Raw genomic sequence first — 21,844 nt, 5'->3', positions numbered from 1 at the left:
ATGTTTTATCCGAGCAACGTACAAGATGAACAGCAGGTATGTGAATAGTGTCATGTGTGTCATATGTGCTAAGCGTCTGTTTGGCAGACCCCAACCCCCGTTGCGCGCCCTCGGGGACCGAAAACGCGTGGGTCATATTCAAGCAAGTCACGGCCTGCGATGATCACGACACACTCCCAAATGGAGATATCCAAGTCCATGGCGATCTCAAGTCCCGAAGCCAGTACCGACGACGGGCCTCCTGTCAACTGGTGGGAACAACCACGCGGACGCCAGCGACCATCTCCCATCCCCATTCCCATTCCCGACACTACCCCCAAGCCCACTATGCTCGATCTCGACACCAGAAACAGTGGCATTGGACTGGGTTTGCCACCCCATATGCGCTCGTTCTCCCCTGCGCCACCCATGTCTGCCGCCTCGGACGGCCCGGCCTCTCCCGCCGCACTCTTCCTTTCTGCCTTTTCGTCTCCGGCCCCGAGCGTACGTTCCCCTTCGCCCCTGCCTTCGGTCATCTCCCCGGCAATGGCCATGTTCCACTCTCCACCGCCTGTACCCACTCATGCTACAGTTGCCTCTCCCACCAGTTGCCTCATCGACCAGGGAGTGTCCGTGGGAGGTTATGTGCTTGGCCCCGTCATTGGCCACGGTGGATTCTCGACTATCCGAACAGCCACCTCGCCAACTACCGCCGGAGTGGTAGCCGTGAAAATTGTGTCTGTGAAGCCCAAGCTTCCTGCCCCTGTCCCCACAGACGCACCACGAGGCCGGCTCGGTAACCGAGCAGCAACCTTCGGCCGAGCGGCCACCACCACCGTACGTGGCCGGACTCCCGACGCTTCCTCGGACAACGACGGCCGGCCCATCGCGGAAGAAGCGGCGCTCTGGAGCACTCTATCGCATGAGCACATCCTCCCTCTCTTCTCAGCAGAAGAATCCGACTCTCTTGGCGCATGGTTCTTATTCACCCTCTATTGTCCCGCAGGGACCCTACTTGATTTACTCAAACGGGACGGTCAGATTATTACTCCATCGGCGCAAAACACCCCTTCCAAGCGTCGTCCCAGCTTCGCATCTTCCTTTTCACCCGTCAACTCCATTTCGCGAGGCAGATCTGGCTCCATCACCCAGCCTCAGCCTCAACGTGGAGGCCTGCTCCCCGAAACAGCGGCTACCCTTTTCAGGCAGGTCGTTCGAGGCCTTCGATACCTCCATGAAGTCGCGCGTGTGGTCCATCGTGACATTAAACTCGAAAACGTGCTGGTCGATGAGAATGGCGGTGCACGCATCACGGACTTTGGACTTGCCGTTCAGCTTGACGAAGAACCCGTCCGTTCGAGCATTGAACGTTCCCGCTCCCGAGTTAGTGCCGAGCGAACTCGACGCTCCGTCTCCCGACACCGGACATTTTCCACCTATGCTCCACCGGGCCATGGGCACGCCCCACCTTCTTACGGCCTTGGCCGCGCAAATTCAGTCTCGGTCACAAGTACCACCCCTCCGACCGCAAAAAACAAATTCCCACCGGGTAGTTTACCCTACGCCGCTCCCGAACTTCTCAAGCCTTCTCGATCCCGGTCACGCGAACGTTCTAATGACAGCGACAAGCCCAATCCGGCACAAGACATCTGGGCTCTCGGATGCGTCCTCCACGCATTGTTCACAGGCAAGCTGCCATTCTCCGATGCGTTTGAACCTCGGTTGCAGATGAAGATTGTGAGGGGTATTTGGGATGAGGGGGTGGTGAGTGACAAGGTTCTGGTCCCGCACCCGAACCATATCATACTCCTGTACTCACGCTTTTCTTTTCCTAGGTCAATCTCATCCCTAATTCGTCTACCTTGATCGAAACCCTCCGGGGTTGCCTGAGCGTCGATCTTGCCGAGCGATGGTCGATCGCTATGGTGGATGAGTACGCTTGGGCTATTGGTATCGCAGATGAGGAGGCTGAGAGAGAGGCAATGAGGGCTCAGAGGGGGAGGTCGGTTGGAAGAGGGCGCAGGGGGTTGAGTGCTATTAGAGATCGGGATGGGGCAAAGGATGATGATACGGGGAGTGTACAGGGTGGTGGTTTGGCGAGTAGCTACAGCCCATCCAACAGGAGTGTGAGCAGGTCCAGACCGAGTGCGAGTGATAATGTCCGGCCTACTCGTCTTCCGTCCTTGACGCGACAACCTTCTTTGTCTCCTTTCGATGCTCGTGTCCGTCAATCTACTTCACCAAGTCGTTCTTCACTATCGCCTCACGATTCGGTCAGTCCCGCACTCACCCGCCAGCCATCTTCACCGAGCCGACATGCGTCGCCCGCTCGTCCAAGTATGATTCCTCGCCCGATGGTATTGGCTAAACAGTCTCCGCTGGCAAGCGGAGATGCTACTCCCACCCTCACTAACAAGCAGCTCTCGGCTCCGGGTTGCCTCGCGGCTCCCGCGAGCACGTTGGAAATTCTCGACAGTGCCTCGAGCACGCCTGTCCCCGTTCATCGGGATGGTGAATCCAGCGCCGTGTCGCTCTTTCCTCGCTCTCGTCCATCCCGCAGCTCCATACTGCGCGCTCGTTCAGTAGTGTTACCTCGTCCGCTGTCCCGCCCTTGAGCCCCGGATCAGACAGTCTTCGGTCCCCGTTGGCGACCAGAGGTACGTCGTCGAGAGGACCGGGAGGGCACCGTCCACGGACCGACTGTCCGTCGGGCGTAACTCGTCGACTGGAAGGGGCAGATCACCGAGAGAATCGGTCGACGTCTTCTCGGGCTCCTTCTCTTCCTCGTACGTCGTCTACGGATCGAGTTGAGCGCGCTCCTTCTACCGAGCGAACGCGCCGAGCTCCGTCCCTGGTCGCGCGCTCTCGTCCGAACGATTCTCTGCCAAAACCGCCCTCCTGTCGATATCATACAAAGCGGCAGCCCATCAAGCTCTGGGCCTCGTACGCCCGAAGAGGTACCCCCACAGCGAGGCAGACTGGCCAGTCGACTGGAAGTCGTGGATGAAGGAGACCATCATCATGTCTGGGGAGGAGTTGAAGTTCAAGGATACCCGACGAGCAAACCCGATGCTTGACAATTCCACTAGGAGCGTGATGAGTACACGTTCAAACACCACCTCATCTTTTCCACCTTCTGCTGCGATTTTTTCAATTGCCATTGTTTTCTTTTCTTTTTGCTCAACACCATCGTTTTTTTCTTTGTCTAAACCCCACGCTCTCGTTCTGTTTTGTACATGCCCATTTGACCGCATCTTATCCATTCTAATTGATGTCCTCTTATGCCCCCTTGCCACGATTCTGTACAACTATAGTATTTTGTCCACTCCCCCTCCCCACTGTTTTTGTCTGGTCAATGTTGTCTGTATGCGTCATCATTTGGTATTACCTTAATGTGTATATTGCGGGTAAATTATATGTGGTTGGCGGTACTTTGTTTTGGCAAATTCACATGGTTCAGCGACTGATTCCAAGTTTTTTCAAAGGTATAGCAACGCAAGTCGGTTCGAAAATAACGGCAGGCGTTATTGGTTGGCGGTCATTAAGCTTAAATCTGGAACTTGCTGTCCCGCCCATCGCTTGCCACCCAAAGAGGCTGTGTCTAGAATTCACATGCCAGTCCCTCGATGGTGTCACGTGAAGAATTTGATCTGGTATCTATTCTGCTCTCACCACAAGCGATATACCAGTACGATCTACCGCGAATGATATACGTATACCAGACCTATTTCAGCATCTCTGAATTTGTGACGTTTCGGTCTAAAACTTCGAGTCTGTTCTTGTCAAGGCACTTCACATTTCAACAATGAGCGATCTAGCCTTTGTGGATCGCTCAGTTGGACCATTCATCATAGTCGTAGACGTATCGTCCAGGATCCTGACAATCAAGTCTTTATGGAAGTCTTTATTCTAAAACGAGGTATCTTGGACTAGAATACTTGGAATACCGACCACAACGGTTAGCCAAGCCATTGGTCTACCATTATTCTATGCCTAAAGGTCAATGTTGTGGTGTATTAGGGGTCTTTTGAAGCGTTTTCGGCGGGCCAGACGATGGTTTAAAAAGAGGTTGGCTAGCCTCCTCTTCCAAGTTGCACTATCTCGATTCATCATGCGCAAGAAGCGTCTTTTCACCCAGTGGACCATGCCCCTCTATCCGCCTTTCGCCGAGCTGCCTCTACCTGAGCAGGAATGCATCATCAGCTTCTCGAAGACAATCTAGTCAACGATACCGGTAACCTCAAACGCGCCTGCAACTCTTTCTTTGCCTTTCGCAGAGCCCGCTCGGTCGAAATCCTCGACCATATGTGGGCTAAATACGGCCGAACCATGAATCAAGCGGATATCTCGGCCCAACTCCAGCGCGAGTGGAATGCGTTCTCCAGGAAGAGAGGGATTCTTTCAAGTCCGAGGCCAACGATAATAGAACAAGACTCAAGGAACTTTTCCCAGAATACATGTATACCCCCATCCCCAATGCATTTTGGAACACACTCGCTGAGGATGGGAAGAAGCGTTTCTTTTTTGAATCTATCGCTCGCATAGCCAAAGCTATGGTCGATCCGGAACATAAAGTTAGTAGCTACCAGAATATTAGAGAATGGGCCCGGCGCCCAGAGAACAGGAAATATGTGAAAGAGGAAACGTGAGTCGAGTTTTATTTACTTGCCACAGTGCGCTTATTGACACCTGGTTAAATATCTTCAGCGTTGAAACCTCCGAGACCCAAGCCACAACCACAGCCGACTATTCCTCCAGATGTTCATTCAACCAAATCAACATCGTTCCATTGGATGATCCCCAAGACGACTCTTGGCTCGACCGTTTCAAGAACACCTTGACATATATTGGCCCCAGGATGCCGGGTGAACCCGAGAGGATGTAAGTGTAATCATGGTTGACTACGGGGTCGATAACCCAGAACAATCTTAAAGGCTCGAAATGGTGATTCCCAATCCCGAGGGATCTACTTTTCCAGTATATATTGAAGTCGATATTCCTTTAGGAACACCACAGAATGAAATCAACATGATCAAGGCCATGTATGTTTGAGGCTTCATAATGTCAACACTTACTTTTTAACCTTGGCTTGCCATCACAGTGACCAGATAATACCAGGCGATGCAATCATTCTCCGAAACTACACCAAACCTGAATATCCTATTGGCATATCTGATGTTTTAGAATTCAACGCGCTTCATTCGTCGGACCTTCCAATGCACCATGATCAGCTTTCTGCCTTTTCGCCGTTGTCATATAGTTCTAGTTCTTCGCACTCCAACACAACCAATAATCTCTCGCCAATCACTCTGCCAAGCCCCAGTTGTTGGCTGGTCACTATGAGTTCGATGCGACTGGTTGGCCCCAGGTTCCGACACTCCCTGGAGCCCATGACCAATATGCTTCTATCTTATTCATCACCCCGACCAATGCTGATCGTCTGTATTCTGAACAAGTCGACCAAAACCATACAGTCCTCATCGACCATTCAATTGCTTATGATAGAAACTTGGCCTGGATACCTCTTTACCGTCCATTATCCCTCTGGCTTCGAATTTCGCGAGCGTTCAGGCTACGGTCGATTGTGAAGATAACTTGGGTCTCATTCAAGCCGACATAGAATGTATCGCGCATCATGCCAATACCCCTGCTACTTTTCAGGATCACACGGGACACGAATTCTCTGCTCTTGAGCCACAGTATTCTGTACTTGGTGGTTTTGGCCAGAACCAACTTGAAGGAAGCTTCAGCTTAAGCGAAGGCCCATTCTATCATGACAACTTCTTTGATGCAGAGCTTGAATCTATGCTTCCCCAATTCGAAAATGAGGCGGACCTCGACTCAATTCATAGGCTTCTTGGCGAGAGTGCCAGGCTTCTTGAGCTGGAAGCCCAATGGTGGTTTTAGAACTCTCATAGGGCTACAAAGCGGTCCCGATCGTTTGTGGGCATGGCCTATGCAGAGACCCACTTATCGACTTTGAGCCAGTTTGGTCTTTGACTATCGTAATTCGGAATAGTTTGCGATCTTTCATAATTCATTTTGAATTTATATAATTGAACCCCCGGTGCTGCAACTGAGTTTTGCCATCACCTTGTCTGGTGCCATTCTTTGAGAGCCTGGTGACCTCGCATACATCGACGTACCCCAAGGATACAACTTCTTGTTTCGAACGGTGAAAAGACATCTTCTAGATGCATGTCCTCGCAAACCGCAATGGCCACGTTGCTGAAATATTTTCACGCGATGTATGATGGGGCATCTGGTTCGCTGAATTACGAGGAATATGCTCCGAAAGGGACACGTTACGTACGACACACAGTCCATGAAAATCATATTACATCGTTAACTAAAAACTATAATCGTTCAACCGCGACCACAAGTCCACAAATTTAGCCCACATGATGTGACTACATGGTTAGAAATTAAACAAACAAACACGGAAAAAGTCCGTCCGAAGTGGGAAAAGATGAGTTGAATTATTCAAGACCTCGCCCTCAAGGGATTGTAGCATTGGCAATAGCTTTCAAGGAAAGTGAATAAATAGAAGGGGACCACTAACCAAGCCAACTTACAAATTGTGCCACACGCGAAGCGAGTTCCGGCATGGCCAGTAGTGAGTGAGTCATTGAAGCCCCCGAGGCCCAGATCGTCCTCCCCCTAAAGAAAAGAAAATAAGTTTCGCCCTCGTTGACTATTGGCAAGACCTCACATTATGGATCACCAAACCGCGCCTGAAAGAAGGTTCAGCTCCTACGAAGAGCGCGGGGGGAAACGTATACATACCCAATTATGCTATTAGTCCCACCGAAGGAGATTACTTTGTCGTAAATGTCAACTTTGGATTCGCCATTCGAGTTCGCCTCAATGTTGCCCAGATCGCCTACATGGCGCTCGGCTGCTTGGGGCCCTCCATGGTTTTTCTTTTCCGGGTCTACAACTTGCAATTAATACCTGAAAGTAGCGATACGAATATAAAACCGCGTACTAAAGTGGGCTCCGACCGATGCGCATCCGCTGGTAAGGTCACCAAACTCGCTAATAAGTTGAATAAATAAGTAAAAGTGAATTGATTTTTTTTACAAGAAAAAAGTGGGAAAATGGTATTGTGCGCTTGAAACTCGACTTACTGGACGTGGATACCATGCTTTCCAGATGTTAGGCCAGTGATCTTGCCATAAAGGTGGATCTCCCCATTGCCTATGTCCTCGAACTCGAGCCAACCTGGCGAACCCGAATTGAAATTGCCATCCTTGAGCATTATCACTCGGGCTTTGGGACCACAGGCGACGAGCGGGAGGAGGGTCGATGCAGCGAGAACTGTAAGTAATCTCAACATGGCGTTCGGCAGGGGGAGACGGAGCAAAGTGGTGGGGCGAACACCATGTTTTAAACAATGGACGCATCTTATTAGGAGGTCGACCCTGGGCGCTCATCTGCGCTCTATACCAGGGTATCCCAGTTGATTAATGTTTATTCAAGAGACGATGCCCCAGGATGCCCAGACAATGTTAACGAAAAATGACGTCCTATTCGGCTTTTTGTCGATGCCCATGAGGCATATAGGCGCTCCTGTCTCTTGAAAGGAAGTCCTCCCCTTCATCACGAGCTCACTTGGCAGGATATGCTATCGTTTAGGGATAGGGGTGTGCGCTGTGGACACCGCTTTACGCCCCGTGGTCTGTCCAAGTGTGCCTGATTTACGTCGGAAAATACGGTCCGCGCTAAAATACATTCAAAAACTGCTATGTTGATGCTAAATTTAGGCAGAACATGAATGGGGCGGAAGGAAAAAATTCAAGGTGTCTCATGAAATGCAACCAGGTCCAGAATGTTGGTACTGCCACCCCTTGAGATTCGGAAAAAGTGCGGCTGTGTCTTGGATTATTGTAGCCGAGATATATGTCTATCCGATGATTGAGCGTATGTGCTCTGGCCACCAAGGAGACGCTCGAGCTTGAGCCTGGCAGAATGCTTCGTTTGGGCGTCCTGACTTTTGGGCTGGATTTTTCGCATAGCCCATACCTTAGAACGCTCCCTGCGACGCCAACAAGGCCTTGCGCGGGGCGCAAAAACAGTGCTCATGAAGATGGAGAGACCAATATCCATTCGAATGAACATAGAAGGAATCCACGTAAAATAACTCACGAATAATCGTCAAACAGACTTTCACGAGGTGTCGAAGTTACCAAGAATACTCAGGAACACACGTCGCGCGAAGTGAGTAGTGGTGAATTTAAGAGGCTGCCTTGATGTCAGCCCGCCCAAAACAAGGAAACATTGCAACGAGTTATACATATAAACGTTCCGCTTTAACCCCAAAGAATTCGCTTCTTTTAGTAGCTCCTAAAGTAATTGGCCCGGTTGATAGCCGAGCAAATGACAAACAAATTTACGGTCGCTAAGGAAACCGACGTCGATAATATCCTCGGATCACGAATGAACTGGGTTCAACACACAAAACCCGAGGGATTATCAACAAGCCAGTATAATGTCAATAAGCTACCAACCAGATACATCTGGTAATAGTTATATATTTGAAAAGAATGGACAGATAAGTGTATCTGAGACAGTTAGACAATGAATAGGGCTGGTTTATGCAGCAGGAGTAGGAGCAGGAGCGTATCCTATGAAAGTGGGTAATTTAGTCAACAAATTCGAGTCGGCGCCTACATAAATGACATACCAATCACACCGCAAGCAAGACGCGCGCCGGCGTGGCCAGTCGTCTTCGAGTCACTCTGTCCGCCGAGTCCGAGGTCATCTTCTCCAGCATGGAGAACGATAGCACGCCCGACAATGTTCCTGTGTCCTGAATAGAGAGAAATTTGTTTGTCCTCCATCTCAACCTTCGAGGTGCCGTCGGGCCCGGTCACAATGTTACCAAGGTCACCGGCATGACGTTCGGCATCAGTAGGGGCGCCATGTTGTTTACTGAACGGATCTGTGAAATAAATTAGAAAAGCCATTGCAGGCAATTTGCGCTCAGTGCTTACTGAAATGACCTCCAGCAGAGGCACAGCCGCCCGACAAGTCACCGAATTCGCTGATTATGAAGCTTCAGCATGCATATTTACTTGAGTTAAGTGAGCACTCACTGGACATGGAAGCCTTTCTTGCCTTCAGCACCAAGACCCTTTAGGTCGGCAGTGATCTTGACAGGTTCCAGGTTAGAGGCTTGGTACAAGTTAACAACACCAATTTGGGTGCCATTGGCGTCCTTGAGGACGGCTTTGGCCTGAAGAGCACATATCAGTTTGTAATTCTTGTATTCGATCCTTATCAACTCACGTAGACCTCCTTCTTGGTCTCGCAAGTCAACTTGGCTGAGGCAGAAGAGAATGTAAGAAGGGCAAGAGCAGCAACAAACTTGACTTTTCCGAACATTATGAACGACAGAGTATTATCAAAAAGAAAGACTGGGTAAAGATTGCGGGAGATGAAGGTCAATGAGGGAAAATCGCGTCCACCGCCGCGTTTATATGGCTCGCAGGGCTGCCCGGGACCAAGGGAAGTTCAGGGTATGACACAGTCCACGCCACACGAAGCTGATCGAGAGGGCCCTGTTTGCGGCATGACTACTTCCATCCAATATAAAGATCGGCGCTTGTCTCATCTCTTCAATTAGGATTTCGAAGTCTTTTCCGAAACAAAAGTGAAATCAAAACAACGTATGTACTTTTTCATTTCAAAACATAGTCATTCTCAAGGCTTCTTAGCATAGCCTGGGTAACTTGTGAGTTACTCAATACCAATCCCAGGTGCATATAAGTTACGTACCAATAATTCCACAAGCCGCTCGCCCACCAGCGTTCCCCGTCTTTAGCGAATCTTCGTTGTTACCCCTGCCGAGGTCATCCGTTCCCTGGAGGGCAGAGTTGGTCCCCTGTTCTTATAGAGTCTTTCTTGACCAATGAATACTCACTGTATGTACAAGTACGGTTCGTCTACGGGCTTAGCGGATCAGATCACATTTACGGGATCAATGCACCCTTCAAAAAACATACCCGACGATACTCAAAGGACCAACCAAATTGATTATGTTGTCTGAAAAATCCAGTCTTGCCACTCCATCTGCATCACTACGAATATTCCCAAGATCCCCGACATGCCGTTTTAGGTCTTGGGTCCGCCGTGGGGCACGCCGAATGGGTCTTTTGTCCACGTGTTACCGTGCCTGGAGCGTACAAGGAACACCAGGCACTCACTATAATGGGATCCCGAGGACATGCATCCGTCCCTTGCGTCGCCATACTCGCTGTTAAATCCCACAACTATCAGTAGATGCGCCTAAAAACCTAAAACCTAACCACACTGGATATGGAACCCCCGTTCTGTTGGGATCAAGGTTCTTCAACTCTCCGTGATAAATACGGGTCCAGTTGGCGACGGCTGAGAGAAATGGATCACTCCCGTTACGTTTGAATTTGGCCCTTTCAGATACGCCACCGCCTGTTGAGGTGTTACAACAAAGGGCGGGTTTCGACATGCCAAGGAACAGCACTTACATATGCCAAGGGGCCAGACGTCCCAGGCGACCCCCCAAAATATTTAGTCGACACAATTCGGCCCAAATTTCCAGCATTATACCCAAGGAAGCCAGATATCACGAAAATACCCAGGGTAGCAAGTGTCTTGATTTTTCCAAATGCCGAACCCCGTGTGCGGGTTTCGTAAGGTGTGTCGAGGGCTGGCGTAGATTCTTCTTCATGCTTCATGTTGCGAGCGGACGCTCGACGAGTTAGAGAAGCCATACTACTATGCAATTTTATGGGACTCCGGCTACGCGTGAGCGATTGATGCGAAAGTCGACGTGCTAAGGCGATGACGTTACGAGCCCGAGTGATCGTGTGCAAAGAAGCGCACAGGCCATGTGGAGGTTGGTATAAGCTTACGGATCAGACCCTACAGAGAGTAAATTTATGCCCATAAATTCCAATAAGGCCCGAGAAATTGTATTATTAATGAAACGGTACATGCAATGTACTGAAATGAGGCTATAATGTCAATACCAGATGTTGTATATCGTAGGCTTGCTTACCACTAAATGTTTCCCGTCTTATACCATTCTCCAAAGTGGTCAACTAGGAATTGCCAGGAATTCTTTGCCATATCGGTACCAGGCTACACATAAATAAGACAGCCGGTGTAACGATAAACTCTCAAAGTTACGACTAGTTCCTTGTAGCGCATTTTTCACATTTCGAAAATTTTTGTTTGCTAGGGATGCAATCAGGAGGATCTTCTCTAAATTCCAACAGATCAACTTTGGTGGAGGTTTGCTGCCATGGATTTGTTTTACATCCAACGAACTCAGGCAGGTGGTAGTTTGTTTTTGCATCAATATGGACTCATGATTAGAGTACCTCTTGTTTTGAGAATTGACGGGTCTCGAGCCCGTAGAAGCTCAAGAGACGATTGTACGAATACTCAAGAAGTAAAGCAGTACTCAAAAAATAATTCCCTCGGAACTCTTGAAAAGAAGGCCAAGGTCTATTTAGCCGAATGGTGGGAGTTGTTGTAAGATCTAAGGCCCCAGAGACGGGGTGACTCCGCGCTTGGCCATGTTCTCGAGAGACTGTGCCGTTGTTTCAAGTTTATGATATTCAACAAGGGGGAGATATTTTGAAGAGTTCTTCTCTTCCATGAAGGTAAATGTGAGTCAGAATTAACAGGAATGGTGGTTTGGAGGAGCTTGAATGTATGAACATTGCATAGAAGAGCGTTGAACCCCAATCTCAAGACCTAGCAGCCATTGGGCATGTCATACATGCTACTAGTAAGTAAAAGTCCGCTTACTTTCATGAACTCAGGAAAAGGTTATTGCATACTTGTGACATCGCCTGGAGAGAAAGAATCATTAAATAGTAAACGACCGGCCGGGTAGCATGTGGCATGTGTCATGTAGCATGTAGGATATGAATGAATCTCATCTACCCATTACTGAAGCTACCATCATGTATAAATGCTATCGATCTTCTATCACCGCCAATTGCGTACGTCGATTTCCATCTGCAGATAAACAACCCAATAATCCGAACCATACAATTTGAGACGATAGTATTTAGTTTAGGCTAGTTTGGGACATACAATTACAATCGAACCACTGTAATCGAACACTCGATTTGAAGCAAGGGTACTAATGGCGCAAGATGCTAGGCTCATACAATGTGCGATATGGACCATGTATGCATGGTCCGCAATTATCTGGCGGGGGTAGTCGGCTTCGTGGATCTAGCATGAGTTTAAATCCCTCCCTGTAGCAAGAAAAATAAGATAGGCTCGGGTCTTGTCGCCACAAGTTGAACTTGAGACTTACATGCAACAAACATTGGGTATGGGTGCATGTAGACGTGATGCATACGCCAATTTGTACATCTTCTTTGCGAAGCTTAAATCATTTCTTGTGGGGGTTGAAAAAAGAGAATGTGACTGACCAGAGCAAGATTAGGGCTAATCCACTCGTAGGATGTCGTGTTTATCTTGAAGACATACTCTACTGTGACGAACATCATCCAGACAATCAGCGAGAAAATGATAGCATGTCTGGAGCTTCTAAATAATGGCCCGGGGCTACTCCACGTGAACGCAGGCTCAGATGAAGGGACGGGTTGGGAAGAAACGTTCCCTTTCTCCAAGCTTTCTCCATCGATAATGGGGACTGCTGGCTTGTCAACGAGAGTGGACATTATAGTGGATGATTTACGCTACCACCTCTTGAGCACAAGCATTATATGATACCTCCTATCAAGGTAATGTCGGTAAGGCGGTGTTCAGGTAAACGTTATTGAGCACCAAGCTGGGTCATTGCCAACTAAATTTCCCAATTTCCTGCTCACCAGGCTAAATTAGTCAAGAAGTCTGATCAGGTTTGCATTCTGTGATGAGTGCATCCATACTCCTGGATCAGATTACATATACCGGTATTCGGCCCTAATTTCTACTGGAATTAGCTTCCTGTTGTGCATATGTCGAGCCGATGAACCTTGCGCCGTGAAACTTGCACGCATACAAATACGAATTTATGCGGGTATCCCTGTGGGTAAATATATATAGAGGAAACCATCAATAAGGATTATCCCAATCAACAGAGTCCTAACAGAGTTACGCGCAGAGTGGATATTTAGGGGTGGCCAGATGGAAGGAGAGAGTAACCCTGCATTGGCCCGAAGCTGTAGCAATCCTGCTTGAGACAGCCTGGGAGGTATGTATACAGTCGAAATAACCTTTAGAGCTCCACACGAAGGCAAAAAACTCCATGTTTAAGAGATTTTTTTTCGCAGAACAATTGGGGAGGAGGACGTTCTGTTCTGGCTGATCTTAGCCAGAGCTCCTACGTCATTCAGCTGCTTTAAGATCTCGAGGTTCCAGGGAATAGAGACAATGATGGCGGGTTAGATCGCGCTACTAGGTACACATAGTAACGCATGCCCTTGTGGCGAAAATGATATACGATAAATCGAGAAGTGAAGGGCCGGATGGAGTACATGCATTCTGCTTCCGTTTCCCACTTCAAATAAGGTATGGTCGTCAGCGCACTCACGTGACTATAGGCAAGTGTTAGACAAATCCCAACAATTTGCCTCTGCTCGTTGCCCTACGGGATGTAGGGCACGACCCTACTACGAGTATAAGTATGATTACGATAATTCCTTCTGATAGCGTGGTTATTTGCTCTCATTGCCTCTTTCCATACTTTCCCACCCATGCTGCAACCGTACACATTATTTCCAAAAGGTCTGATTACTTCTCCCTTTAGGCTTCCGAGGGCTCAGCACCTCTGCCAGTAGCGTCCAGCTTTCAGTTCCTCGAATATAAAACTACATGATGCAAAAACCGCTGACAACTCCTTCCACAGACCTTGGAATGGCTTCTAATTCATCAAGCATTTACGCGAGTCCAATCAAGCCTCGCTGAGAGAGACGCTAACGACTTTGTCACTTGAACTAACAGTATTTTCCCGCCGTCTCGCATGCTGTCATCAACGGGTCATTCGACCGTGGTGTATTTGATCCAATGTGGTCAACCTTTTATGTCGACGCGAATGGTTCCACGACGGGGGCTCGACCGTTTCCTATTCCTCCTGCAAGTCAACCCTTTGTTGCGGAGTCAAAGGCATTCTACAATGTCATTGGTACAAATCCAAGTCTCTCCGTCATCGCACAGGCCAGTGATAATCAATTCCATGAAGGTGAGGTTAATCTATCTAAACCCACGTGATAGGCCAGATCTCAGCTATGGCGTCCAGCGGGTGTTTACATTTCAGCAACAAACGAGGTCTACTTCACGTCTAACATTCTCAATAAGACAGGAGCTAATGAGAACTACCAATATCCCATCTACGCCAACTTCAACAAGGTTTCTCTCAACAGCACGAATGGAACTTATGAATGGCAGGTAGTACCACAACCGTCATCTCAATTCGTACTTCCCAACGGAGGAACATACTACAATGGAAAAGTATTAATGGCAATACAAGGCTACCAGTTGAACACACCCAGCTCATTAATCGCGTTTGACCCCTTCACTCAAAGAGCCGAGACGCTCTTGAATAATTTCTATGGCAGGCCTTTCAATAGTCTAAACGATGTTGCTGTTCTTACCCGAGGAAGGAATATAAAAACCCCCGTAGGAGAGCAGTGGGTCTTTTTCACGGGTAAGTGAGGGCTTCTGCTGGCACTTTTGGTTACCTGACACCGTAAAGACCCTACATATGGTTATTATCTACAAAAGTTTAAACAATATCCTCGGCTTCCCTCGCAGGTCTATGCGTTCCATCCACCAACCGGAACCATCCGCGTGGTGGCTGATGGGCTACAAAAGCCTAACGGTATCCAGTTCAGCCCAGATATGCAAACATGTTATATTTCAGATACTGGACTTTTGAGCGAGGATCCTGCTGATTCCGCCCCTCGTGATGGCTCTGGCCCTGGTACGATGTAAGTATCCAGTTCAACCCTAGATCTTGAATATGACTGATACATCGGTTCCCGAGTTAGTTACGCTTATGATGTAGTTATCCTGAGCCTGGCTCTGACCCGACGACCGATCCACCGGCTCTCATCAATAAGCGTCTATTCGCATTCGCCGATAACGTTGCTCCTGACGGAATAAAAGTTGATACCGACGGAAATGTGTATGGTGGTTGCTTTGATGGCGTACACGTATGGCTTTCCTTGCTTGGTGTCGTACTTGATCGCGTATGCTCACCTAATTTTAGGTCTGGAACAAGAAGGGTGCACTACTCGGAAAGATCTGCTCGGTTTAGACGTTCCTTCCGAGATACCTGGAGTCCCAGCTGGAAGAGGATGTGCAAATATGGTATTTGTGCCAGGAGGCTTGCTCATGTTTGCCGAAGATCGCATGTACCTCGCGAGGATCAAGGCCAAAGGTGCTCTTCTACCCTGAGTTTAGACCAAGATTTTTCTTGTAAACAAATACTGGTTTCATGTGGTACATACATGCCTGTTCGATTGCAATACCATTAGATTTAATTAGTGGACCAGGTGGCAGCCTCCAGTCCATTCATCAAGCGAGCACCGGTCGGCTATCGCCAATACTTTATCCGAAACTGGATACGAGGAGAATAACTGAATATAACATACATAATGGTAGTCAACCGTTTTTCTTATACTTTGTATCGGTTATATGCGCGCCAATCACATATTACCAACCTCATCAGAGTAATGCACCACATAATGTAAACATACCAGATTTACGTAGGAAACAGATCTTCTGGCAAAACATGCTAAAAACTGCCTATGTGGACATCCGGAAATTTTTGGCCCGGATAATTACATAGACCGTTTTTAGTACGATTCAGACTGATTTTTGGGCCAGCCGCAGAAATCAACGATTGCGAGCATATATTGAAGACAGTCCGAATCACTTCACTTACCATTATACCCTTCCCATAGAAGGCACAGAAGGCTTTGGTTTTAAGGTTTACGAACAACTATCATACATGCTGAAATTTCCATGAATTGTGTACCATGCTTTCAGACACCCACTCCAACTTTAAGATTAAGAGTTCAGTACATCCAATCTAGCCTTACAATAATACGAGAGCTTACTCGTGGTGGTAATGTTGTCGAAGATACATATGAATATCCCAAGAAAAGCCTGCCGCTTTCAGTTTCCGCCCAAAGTCTAAGTAAGCCCAGTTAGGTGGTTGTATAGCTATGAACATCAAGGATGTCACGTACCGGTATTCATCGGTTTCAATGGACTCCATTGTTAATTCGATTGGTTGAATTGTTGGCGACACTGGAGCGGAAGGCTCCAGCGCACCGTCGACCCCAGCATATTTATTATATTTCAAATTTCTTAGAACAACTTTATCTAGCCCCCTTCGCTCGAGGATCCACTGAATACAATGAGAAATACTATTAGAACAGAAAGGAACTTGTTTAATCAACAAAGTGCTACCTGTTGCTCTCCGGGATTGTCATTCGGCCCCCAGATGCAGAATGAGGAGTTATCGACCATGGTCAGGAGCTGATTGTCCGACTGTGAGATTGAGCAAGGCCTGTACACGGGAAACATTGAGGGTGGAACGAGGGGAAGAAAGAAAAGGACAGAAAGAGTGTAGTCCATATTCCGTGGACATTATATATCAAGTTAAGGATGTCAAAGTGGCTATCGCCTTTCGTTTTTGGACTCCGCCAAGCTTTTTAGGACGGCGATTTCTAGCCCCGAAACGTGTCTCCCGTAGACGTACCCCAAAACTCTATTGGCGGGGGCCGAACAATATGTTTAATCAACGGCACCGAGGACTAGTCCCGGTGTTATCACCACACTGTGCACAACTACAGCTTTTGTGGCAAGTAGTGCAATGCACAATGGCGAAAATAGAGTTGTTCGGGTTCACGCGAGTGGATGGTTTGAATGAAGGAATAGATTTAATCCCGATATGAACGGTGGCAACTTTAAGTTGAGATTAATCCATTGGGCACATGTGTATCTCCCCTTGCCTGCCGAACGTTTTGAGGAAGGCGTAGCCATGGATAAGAATGATCTAACCAGAGTTGGTTTTACGTTAGCTGTGCTCAATACAATTGGTGCGTACTTTGCCATACCGAACCGAGTACTTCATTGTTGCATCCTCATCTTCCAATTGGCACGTGCAAGATCGCGGCGTGTTGGTAGAGCTGCATTTCACGCTCTAAACGTGGTGGGTGAGCCAGCCTTCAGACAGGCGTCTCGTTCGATCGGAATTTTGCTGCCGGTCAAATATCATTGGAATACTCTCAACACAGAAGTGAGGCCATCATATGCAAGAGCTCATGAGTCGAGTTTAAATAGTCGCGTGTGGCTCGGCCAACAGAATCCATGCGAATGTGGACTGGATATGATCCCAGCGGAGTGATCCTGGGGGGCACCGAAAATGGAAAATCACCAGAGGTAAATTATGTATGTCCATAGGCTATAGTCGAACGTTCCGCCGTATATATTGCTGGATGCAATACCATAGAAATGCGTATACTATGGTCGGCCAGAGTTGCGCTCACTCGCAAAGAAGCTTGGACGAGCTTCTCGAGATCGGCCGAGTCCAAGAAGTTTCATTGCACGATGAAACGGCTTTCAATTCCAGGTTTATATGCAGGCGGCTCGATAGAAACAAAATCCCGAGCGGGAACCATGAAAGAGAGAGAAAATATTTTATAGGAAAAGAGGTATTTGGGCAATGTCGACGAGGCAAATACAGGAGATCCTCAGATTCATAATAAAAGAAAAAGCAGACATAGTCTTCTTCAAACGTTAACCAAAATGTCGGGGTAGCAAGTAGTGCCAGTGGTCGCTGTTCACCTCTGGGTCTGTATTTAAGGAACACCTTTCAGGTAATTTAAGTTAGTCTAGTCAGCACCGCCACTGATCGAATGGCTGTGCCAAATTTTGTTTTGGCACTAACCACCACCCCACTCATGGACGACAAACCACACAAGGCTCACCGTGCTGCGCAATCAGGGGCCAAGGCCGAAAAGAAGGCCCAGTCCAAAGGTAAAGGAAAGGCGGATCATGGAAAAGGATATAACGAAAAGGTCAGTTCCCCTTTTAAGACAAGTTTACAGGATCTGTTAAATCGACCTATCATCCAGGCATTCGCTCCCAAATCGGGCCGAAAAGCAGACAGACAAGGGCGCCGAACCGCAGAGAAGGATCAGACGAGATTGCATGTTCCCTTGGTGAATCGCACACCTGAAGATGAGCCGCCGCCAGTGATCGTTGCAATTGTCGGCCCGCCTGGGGTGGGTCAACTGGTAGACTCGAGGAATCATTGCTAACTAAGGTTTTGTAGGTTGGGAAAACGACTCTTGTGAAAAGCTTGGTTAGAAGGTACACAAAGCATACACTTTCTGAGGTTAAAGGTCCGATTACCGTTGTTGCTGGTAAGCACACTCATGCGGGCACCCTACTTGTCTCTGACAGTCCTTTAGGGAAGAAGAGGCGATTAACATTCGTCGAGTGCAATAATGATCTTAATTCTATGATTGACATAGGAAAGATAGCCGATTTGGTGTTACTCATGATCGACGGTAGTTTTGGTTTCGAGATGGTAAATCGTCTCCTCTGTCCTATTTAACTCATAATTCACCCCATCGAAAGGAAACATTTGAGTTTCTTAACATCCTGCAGGCGCATGGCTTCCCCAAGGTCATTGGTGTATTGACCCATTTGGATCTAATCAAAAAGCTCTCTACTCAACGAGAAACGAAAAAACAACTCAAGAAGCGATTCTGGACTGAGATATACCAGGGCGCCAAACTATTCTATCTATCTGGAGTGCTCAATGGCCGTTACCCAGATTCCGAAATTCAGAATTTATCGAGGTTTATATCCGTTATGAAGTTCCGACCACTTGTATTCCGGAATTCTCATTCATACCTCCTGGCGGACCGGTTACAGGACTTGACTCCTCGAGAACTCGTTCGAACGACACCAAATGTGGATAGAACCGTGACTTTGTATGGGTACCTTCGTGGAACAAACCTTCGGGAAACGACCAAGGTGCATGTCCCCGGAGCAGGCGACCTTTCCATTAAAAGCATAACTCGCCTTGCCGATCCTTGTCCGCTTCCCACTGCAGATAGCGAGAAACGGCGAAAGTTGAGTGAAAAACAGAAGCTCATACATGCGCCGATGAGCGATGTGGGTGGAGTGATGTACGACAAGGATGCGGTGTACATTAATGTACCGGGAAACTTTACCAGAAAAGGAGAAAACGGGGAGGAAACAGGTACGTTTTACCTTTCATGCGACTTTCCGGTCCTGACTTGGTGATCAAAAACCGATAGATGCCCAAGGAGAAGGGGAGAGGATGGTTATGGACTTGCAAGATATTACGCACACTCTCGCGGACAAGTTATCCCAGAGCCATATCCGACTCCTGGGTACTTCGACTGCACCTCTCGAAGTTACAGAGAACGATGAAGAGGAAGGAGACTGGTCGGACGACGACGGCAGCGACGACGACGACGAAGCCGACGATTTGGAGGTGGAGGACGATTCAGATGACTCACAAGATGACGAGATAGTAGACAAAGGTGATTTGGGTGACCATGGTCGAACTGCTCCTCGTCAGCCGCGCTCATTAAACCTACCTAAATCAACATCTAAATCACACGAGGTTGAATATGCGGAAAGTGACTCGGATCTTGGGGACGGGTTACTGGACGAGCAGTCTGGGGACGAGGCGGGATTGGAGTTTGAAGATGAGGATGGGTTAGATGACGATATTGAAGGAGAGTTAGAGGAGCACGAGGACGGGAGCGAGAGTGAAGAAGGAGAAGAGGTGCCGAGATGGAAGTCAGGTCTTGCAGAGCGAGCATCTCGATCATTCGACCTGCGCGCCAAGTCCAGGAGACGAAAAGACTGGTCGAAACTAATTTATGGGTCGGAACTCACCCCTCACGAAGTAGTCTTCGGAAAGGATGCGAACGCCGACAATAGCCAACCCACCGAAGACAATGATGAACTCTTTACCGTTAAGCGACCAGCAGAATCCGGAGTGGAATTGTTTGACCAGACCAAGGAGCCCATTGATACTGAATCGTTGGCGGCATGGGGAGAGGAAGAAATGTTGGATTCGATTCGTCATCTGTTCATCACCGGGGAGCCCAAGCCGGTTTTGGGGCAGGATGAGACTGGGGAGCCGTACGAGGACGAGGCGGAGGGCGGATTCGAAGACCTAGAGGCTCCCACGACTATGACCCCTACGGACGAGGAAACTCGTGCAGCCGAGCTCGCGGCGAAAAAGGAGGCTCTAAAACGGAAATTCGACGAGCAGTACGATGATCCGGACGAAGATCCTACAGCTAACATGGATTTCTACGAACAAAAGAAAGACGAAATGGCTCGCCAGCTAGCACTGAATCGAGCCGAGTTTGAAGGCATAGACGAAGAGACGAGAGTAATGGTTGAAGGTCATCGCGCTGGTGCGTATGTGCGTATTGAGTTGGAAAACGTACCTTGCGAGTTGGTCGAGCATTTCGATCCTGCATTTCCCATTATCATTGGAGGACTGCTCCCTGCCGAGGAACGATTCGGGTTTATTCAAGTTCGAATCAAGAGGCACCGTTGGTACACCCGGACACTCAAAACCAACGACCCTCTCATCTTCTCCGTTGGCTGGAGGCGATTCCAGTCGCTTCCTATTTACTCCCTCGACGATCATAGTATTCGCATGCGGATGCTTAAATATACTCCGGAGCATATGCACTGTTATGCGACATTCTATGGCCCAGTTTCCCTGCCGGGCACTGGCTTCTGCGCATTCAACTCGCTCGACGGCAAGGTTCCTGGGTTCAGAGTGTCTGCGAGTGGTGTAGTGCTGGATATCGATCGCTCAGTGAAGATCGTCAAAAAGCTCAAGCTTACCGGCACCCCGTACAAGATCTTCAAAAACACGGCCTTCATCAAGGACATGTTTAATTCCGCGCTCGAGGTCGCTAAGTTCGAAGGTGCAAATATACGAACTGTCTCGGGGATTCGGGGACAAATTAAGAAGGCCCAAGCGAAGCCCGATGGTGCTTTCCGTGCGACATTTGAGGACAAGGTGTTGATGAGCGGTGAGTAGCTTAATTGGATCCAGATGCGCAGGAACTAAGGACAAGAATGTTACAGATGTTGTATTCCTTCGTGCTTGGTACTCTATCATGCCCCGAAAGTTCTATAATCCTGTTACGTCTTTACTCTTGGTAGACAAGGGAGAGTGGAAGGGGATGAGACTGACAGGCCAGGTTCGAAGAGCCGAGGGGTTGAAAACGCCCTTGAGTGTGAATTCGACTTACAAGGTGAGCATATGCTCGATACTTTCGAGGTTTCAGTAATAACTGGAGTTGCAGGCAGTAGATCGACCATCTAGGCGCTTCAATCCTCTCAAGATACCCCGCAAGCTCCAAGCTGATTTACCGTACGCATCCAAAACAAAAATCACGCGACCCCAAAGCCGTCCAACCTATACCCAGAAACGTGCCGTAGTTCTTGAGCCGGAGGAGCGCAAGGCCATTAGTCTCATCCAGCAAATACGTGCATTAAGGAAGGACCAGGTGGCCCGGCGCCGCGAGAAACAAGGTGAACGGAAAGCAGCGCACCGCAAGAAAGTTGAGACCATGGAGTCAAAGAAGGAGGACAAGAAGAGGGAGGAGCGGAAGGAATATATGCGTTTGGCTGGGCAGAAGGCTAAGCGGGCTTCAGAAGGTGGAGGCGGGCGAAGCTCAAAACGATCCAGGCATGATTGAAAAGTATGAGTTACCGGTTGTCTACTATAATTATACAATTTTATCAAACAAGAAAGTAAAGTCAAGGCGGGATATCATATATGTACGTGTGGAATCGTTAATAATAAAGTAATACTAATCGTGAG

General features: G+C 48.4%; 7 protein-coding genes across 7 annotated transcripts; 4 read left to right on the top strand and 3 right to left on the bottom strand.

Moving 5' to 3' along the window:
- On the top strand, positions 1–3,056 carry RhiXN_08957 (Serine/threonine-protein kinase; the record flags this gene model as incomplete). Its single annotated transcript, XM_043328773.1, has 5 exons — positions 1–36; positions 88–1,743; positions 1,815–2,561; positions 2,611–2,765; positions 2,810–3,056. The coding sequence occupies 5 exons, from the start codon at positions 1–3 to the stop codon at positions 3,054–3,056; spliced, it is 2,841 nt and encodes a 946-aa protein (XP_043180219.1).
- A 1,114-nt stretch (positions 3,057–4,170) lies between these two features.
- Positions 4,171–5,886, top strand: RhiXN_08956 (HMG (high mobility group) box protein; the record flags this gene model as incomplete). Its single annotated transcript, XM_043328772.1, has 6 exons — positions 4,171–4,384; positions 4,432–4,624; positions 4,687–4,860; positions 4,914–5,021; positions 5,081–5,417; positions 5,485–5,886. 6 exons carry the CDS (start codon positions 4,171–4,173, stop codon positions 5,884–5,886), a joined length of 1,428 nt encoding a protein of 475 aa, XP_043180218.1.
- A 590-nt stretch (positions 5,887–6,476) lies between these two features.
- RhiXN_08955 (copper/zinc superoxide dismutase domain-containing protein) lies at positions 6,477–7,318 on the bottom strand (the record flags this gene model as incomplete). Its single annotated transcript, XM_043328771.1, has 6 exons — positions 6,477–6,502; positions 6,555–6,639; positions 6,692–6,713; positions 6,766–6,913; positions 6,968–7,017; positions 7,110–7,318. 6 exons carry the CDS (start codon positions 7,316–7,318, stop codon positions 6,477–6,479), a joined length of 540 nt encoding a protein of 179 aa, XP_043180217.1.
- Positions 7,319–8,574: 1,256 nt separating this feature from the next.
- RhiXN_08954 (copper/zinc superoxide dismutase domain-containing protein) lies at positions 8,575–9,366 on the bottom strand (the record flags this gene model as incomplete). Its single annotated transcript, XM_043328770.1, has 5 exons — positions 8,575–8,606; positions 8,666–8,923; positions 8,976–9,025; positions 9,078–9,217; positions 9,271–9,366. The coding sequence occupies 5 exons, from the start codon at positions 9,364–9,366 to the stop codon at positions 8,575–8,577; spliced, it is 576 nt and encodes a 191-aa protein (XP_043180216.1).
- A 966-nt stretch (positions 9,367–10,332) lies between these two features.
- RhiXN_08953 (copper/zinc superoxide dismutase domain-containing protein) lies at positions 10,333–10,733 on the bottom strand (the record flags this gene model as incomplete). Its single annotated transcript, XM_043328769.1, has 2 exons — positions 10,333–10,431; positions 10,488–10,733. The coding sequence occupies 2 exons, from the start codon at positions 10,731–10,733 to the stop codon at positions 10,333–10,335; spliced, it is 345 nt and encodes a 114-aa protein (XP_043180215.1).
- A 3,262-nt stretch (positions 10,734–13,995) lies between these two features.
- On the top strand, positions 13,996–15,387 carry RhiXN_08952 (SMP-30/gluconolaconase/LRE-like region protein; the record flags this gene model as incomplete). The annotated part of the gene is made up of 5 exons (XM_043328768.1): positions 13,996–14,170; positions 14,228–14,635; positions 14,684–14,918; positions 14,996–15,162; positions 15,200–15,387. 5 exons carry the CDS (start codon positions 13,996–13,998, stop codon positions 15,385–15,387), a joined length of 1,173 nt encoding a protein of 390 aa, XP_043180214.1.
- A 2,471-nt stretch (positions 15,388–17,858) lies between these two features.
- Positions 17,859–21,719, top strand: RhiXN_08951 (40S ribosome biogenesis protein Tsr1 and BMS1 C-terminal; the record flags this gene model as incomplete). The annotated part of the gene is made up of 8 exons (XM_043328767.1): positions 17,859–18,020; positions 18,078–18,227; positions 18,278–18,368; positions 18,417–18,535; positions 18,586–19,216; positions 19,275–21,047; positions 21,103–21,272; positions 21,324–21,719. 8 exons carry the CDS (start codon positions 17,859–17,861, stop codon positions 21,717–21,719), a joined length of 3,492 nt encoding a protein of 1,163 aa, XP_043180213.1.
- Between the last annotated feature and the right edge of the window lie 125 nt (positions 21,720–21,844).

Source organism: Rhizoctonia solani, chromosome 5, assembly GCF_016906535.1.
Source record: "Rhizoctonia solani chromosome 5, complete sequence".
NCBI classification, from domain to species: Eukaryota; Fungi; Basidiomycota; class Agaricomycetes; order Cantharellales; family Ceratobasidiaceae; genus Rhizoctonia; species Rhizoctonia solani.
The sequence above is the reverse complement of the archived record's forward strand: the minus strand, read 5'-3'. Positions and strand labels throughout refer to the sequence as shown.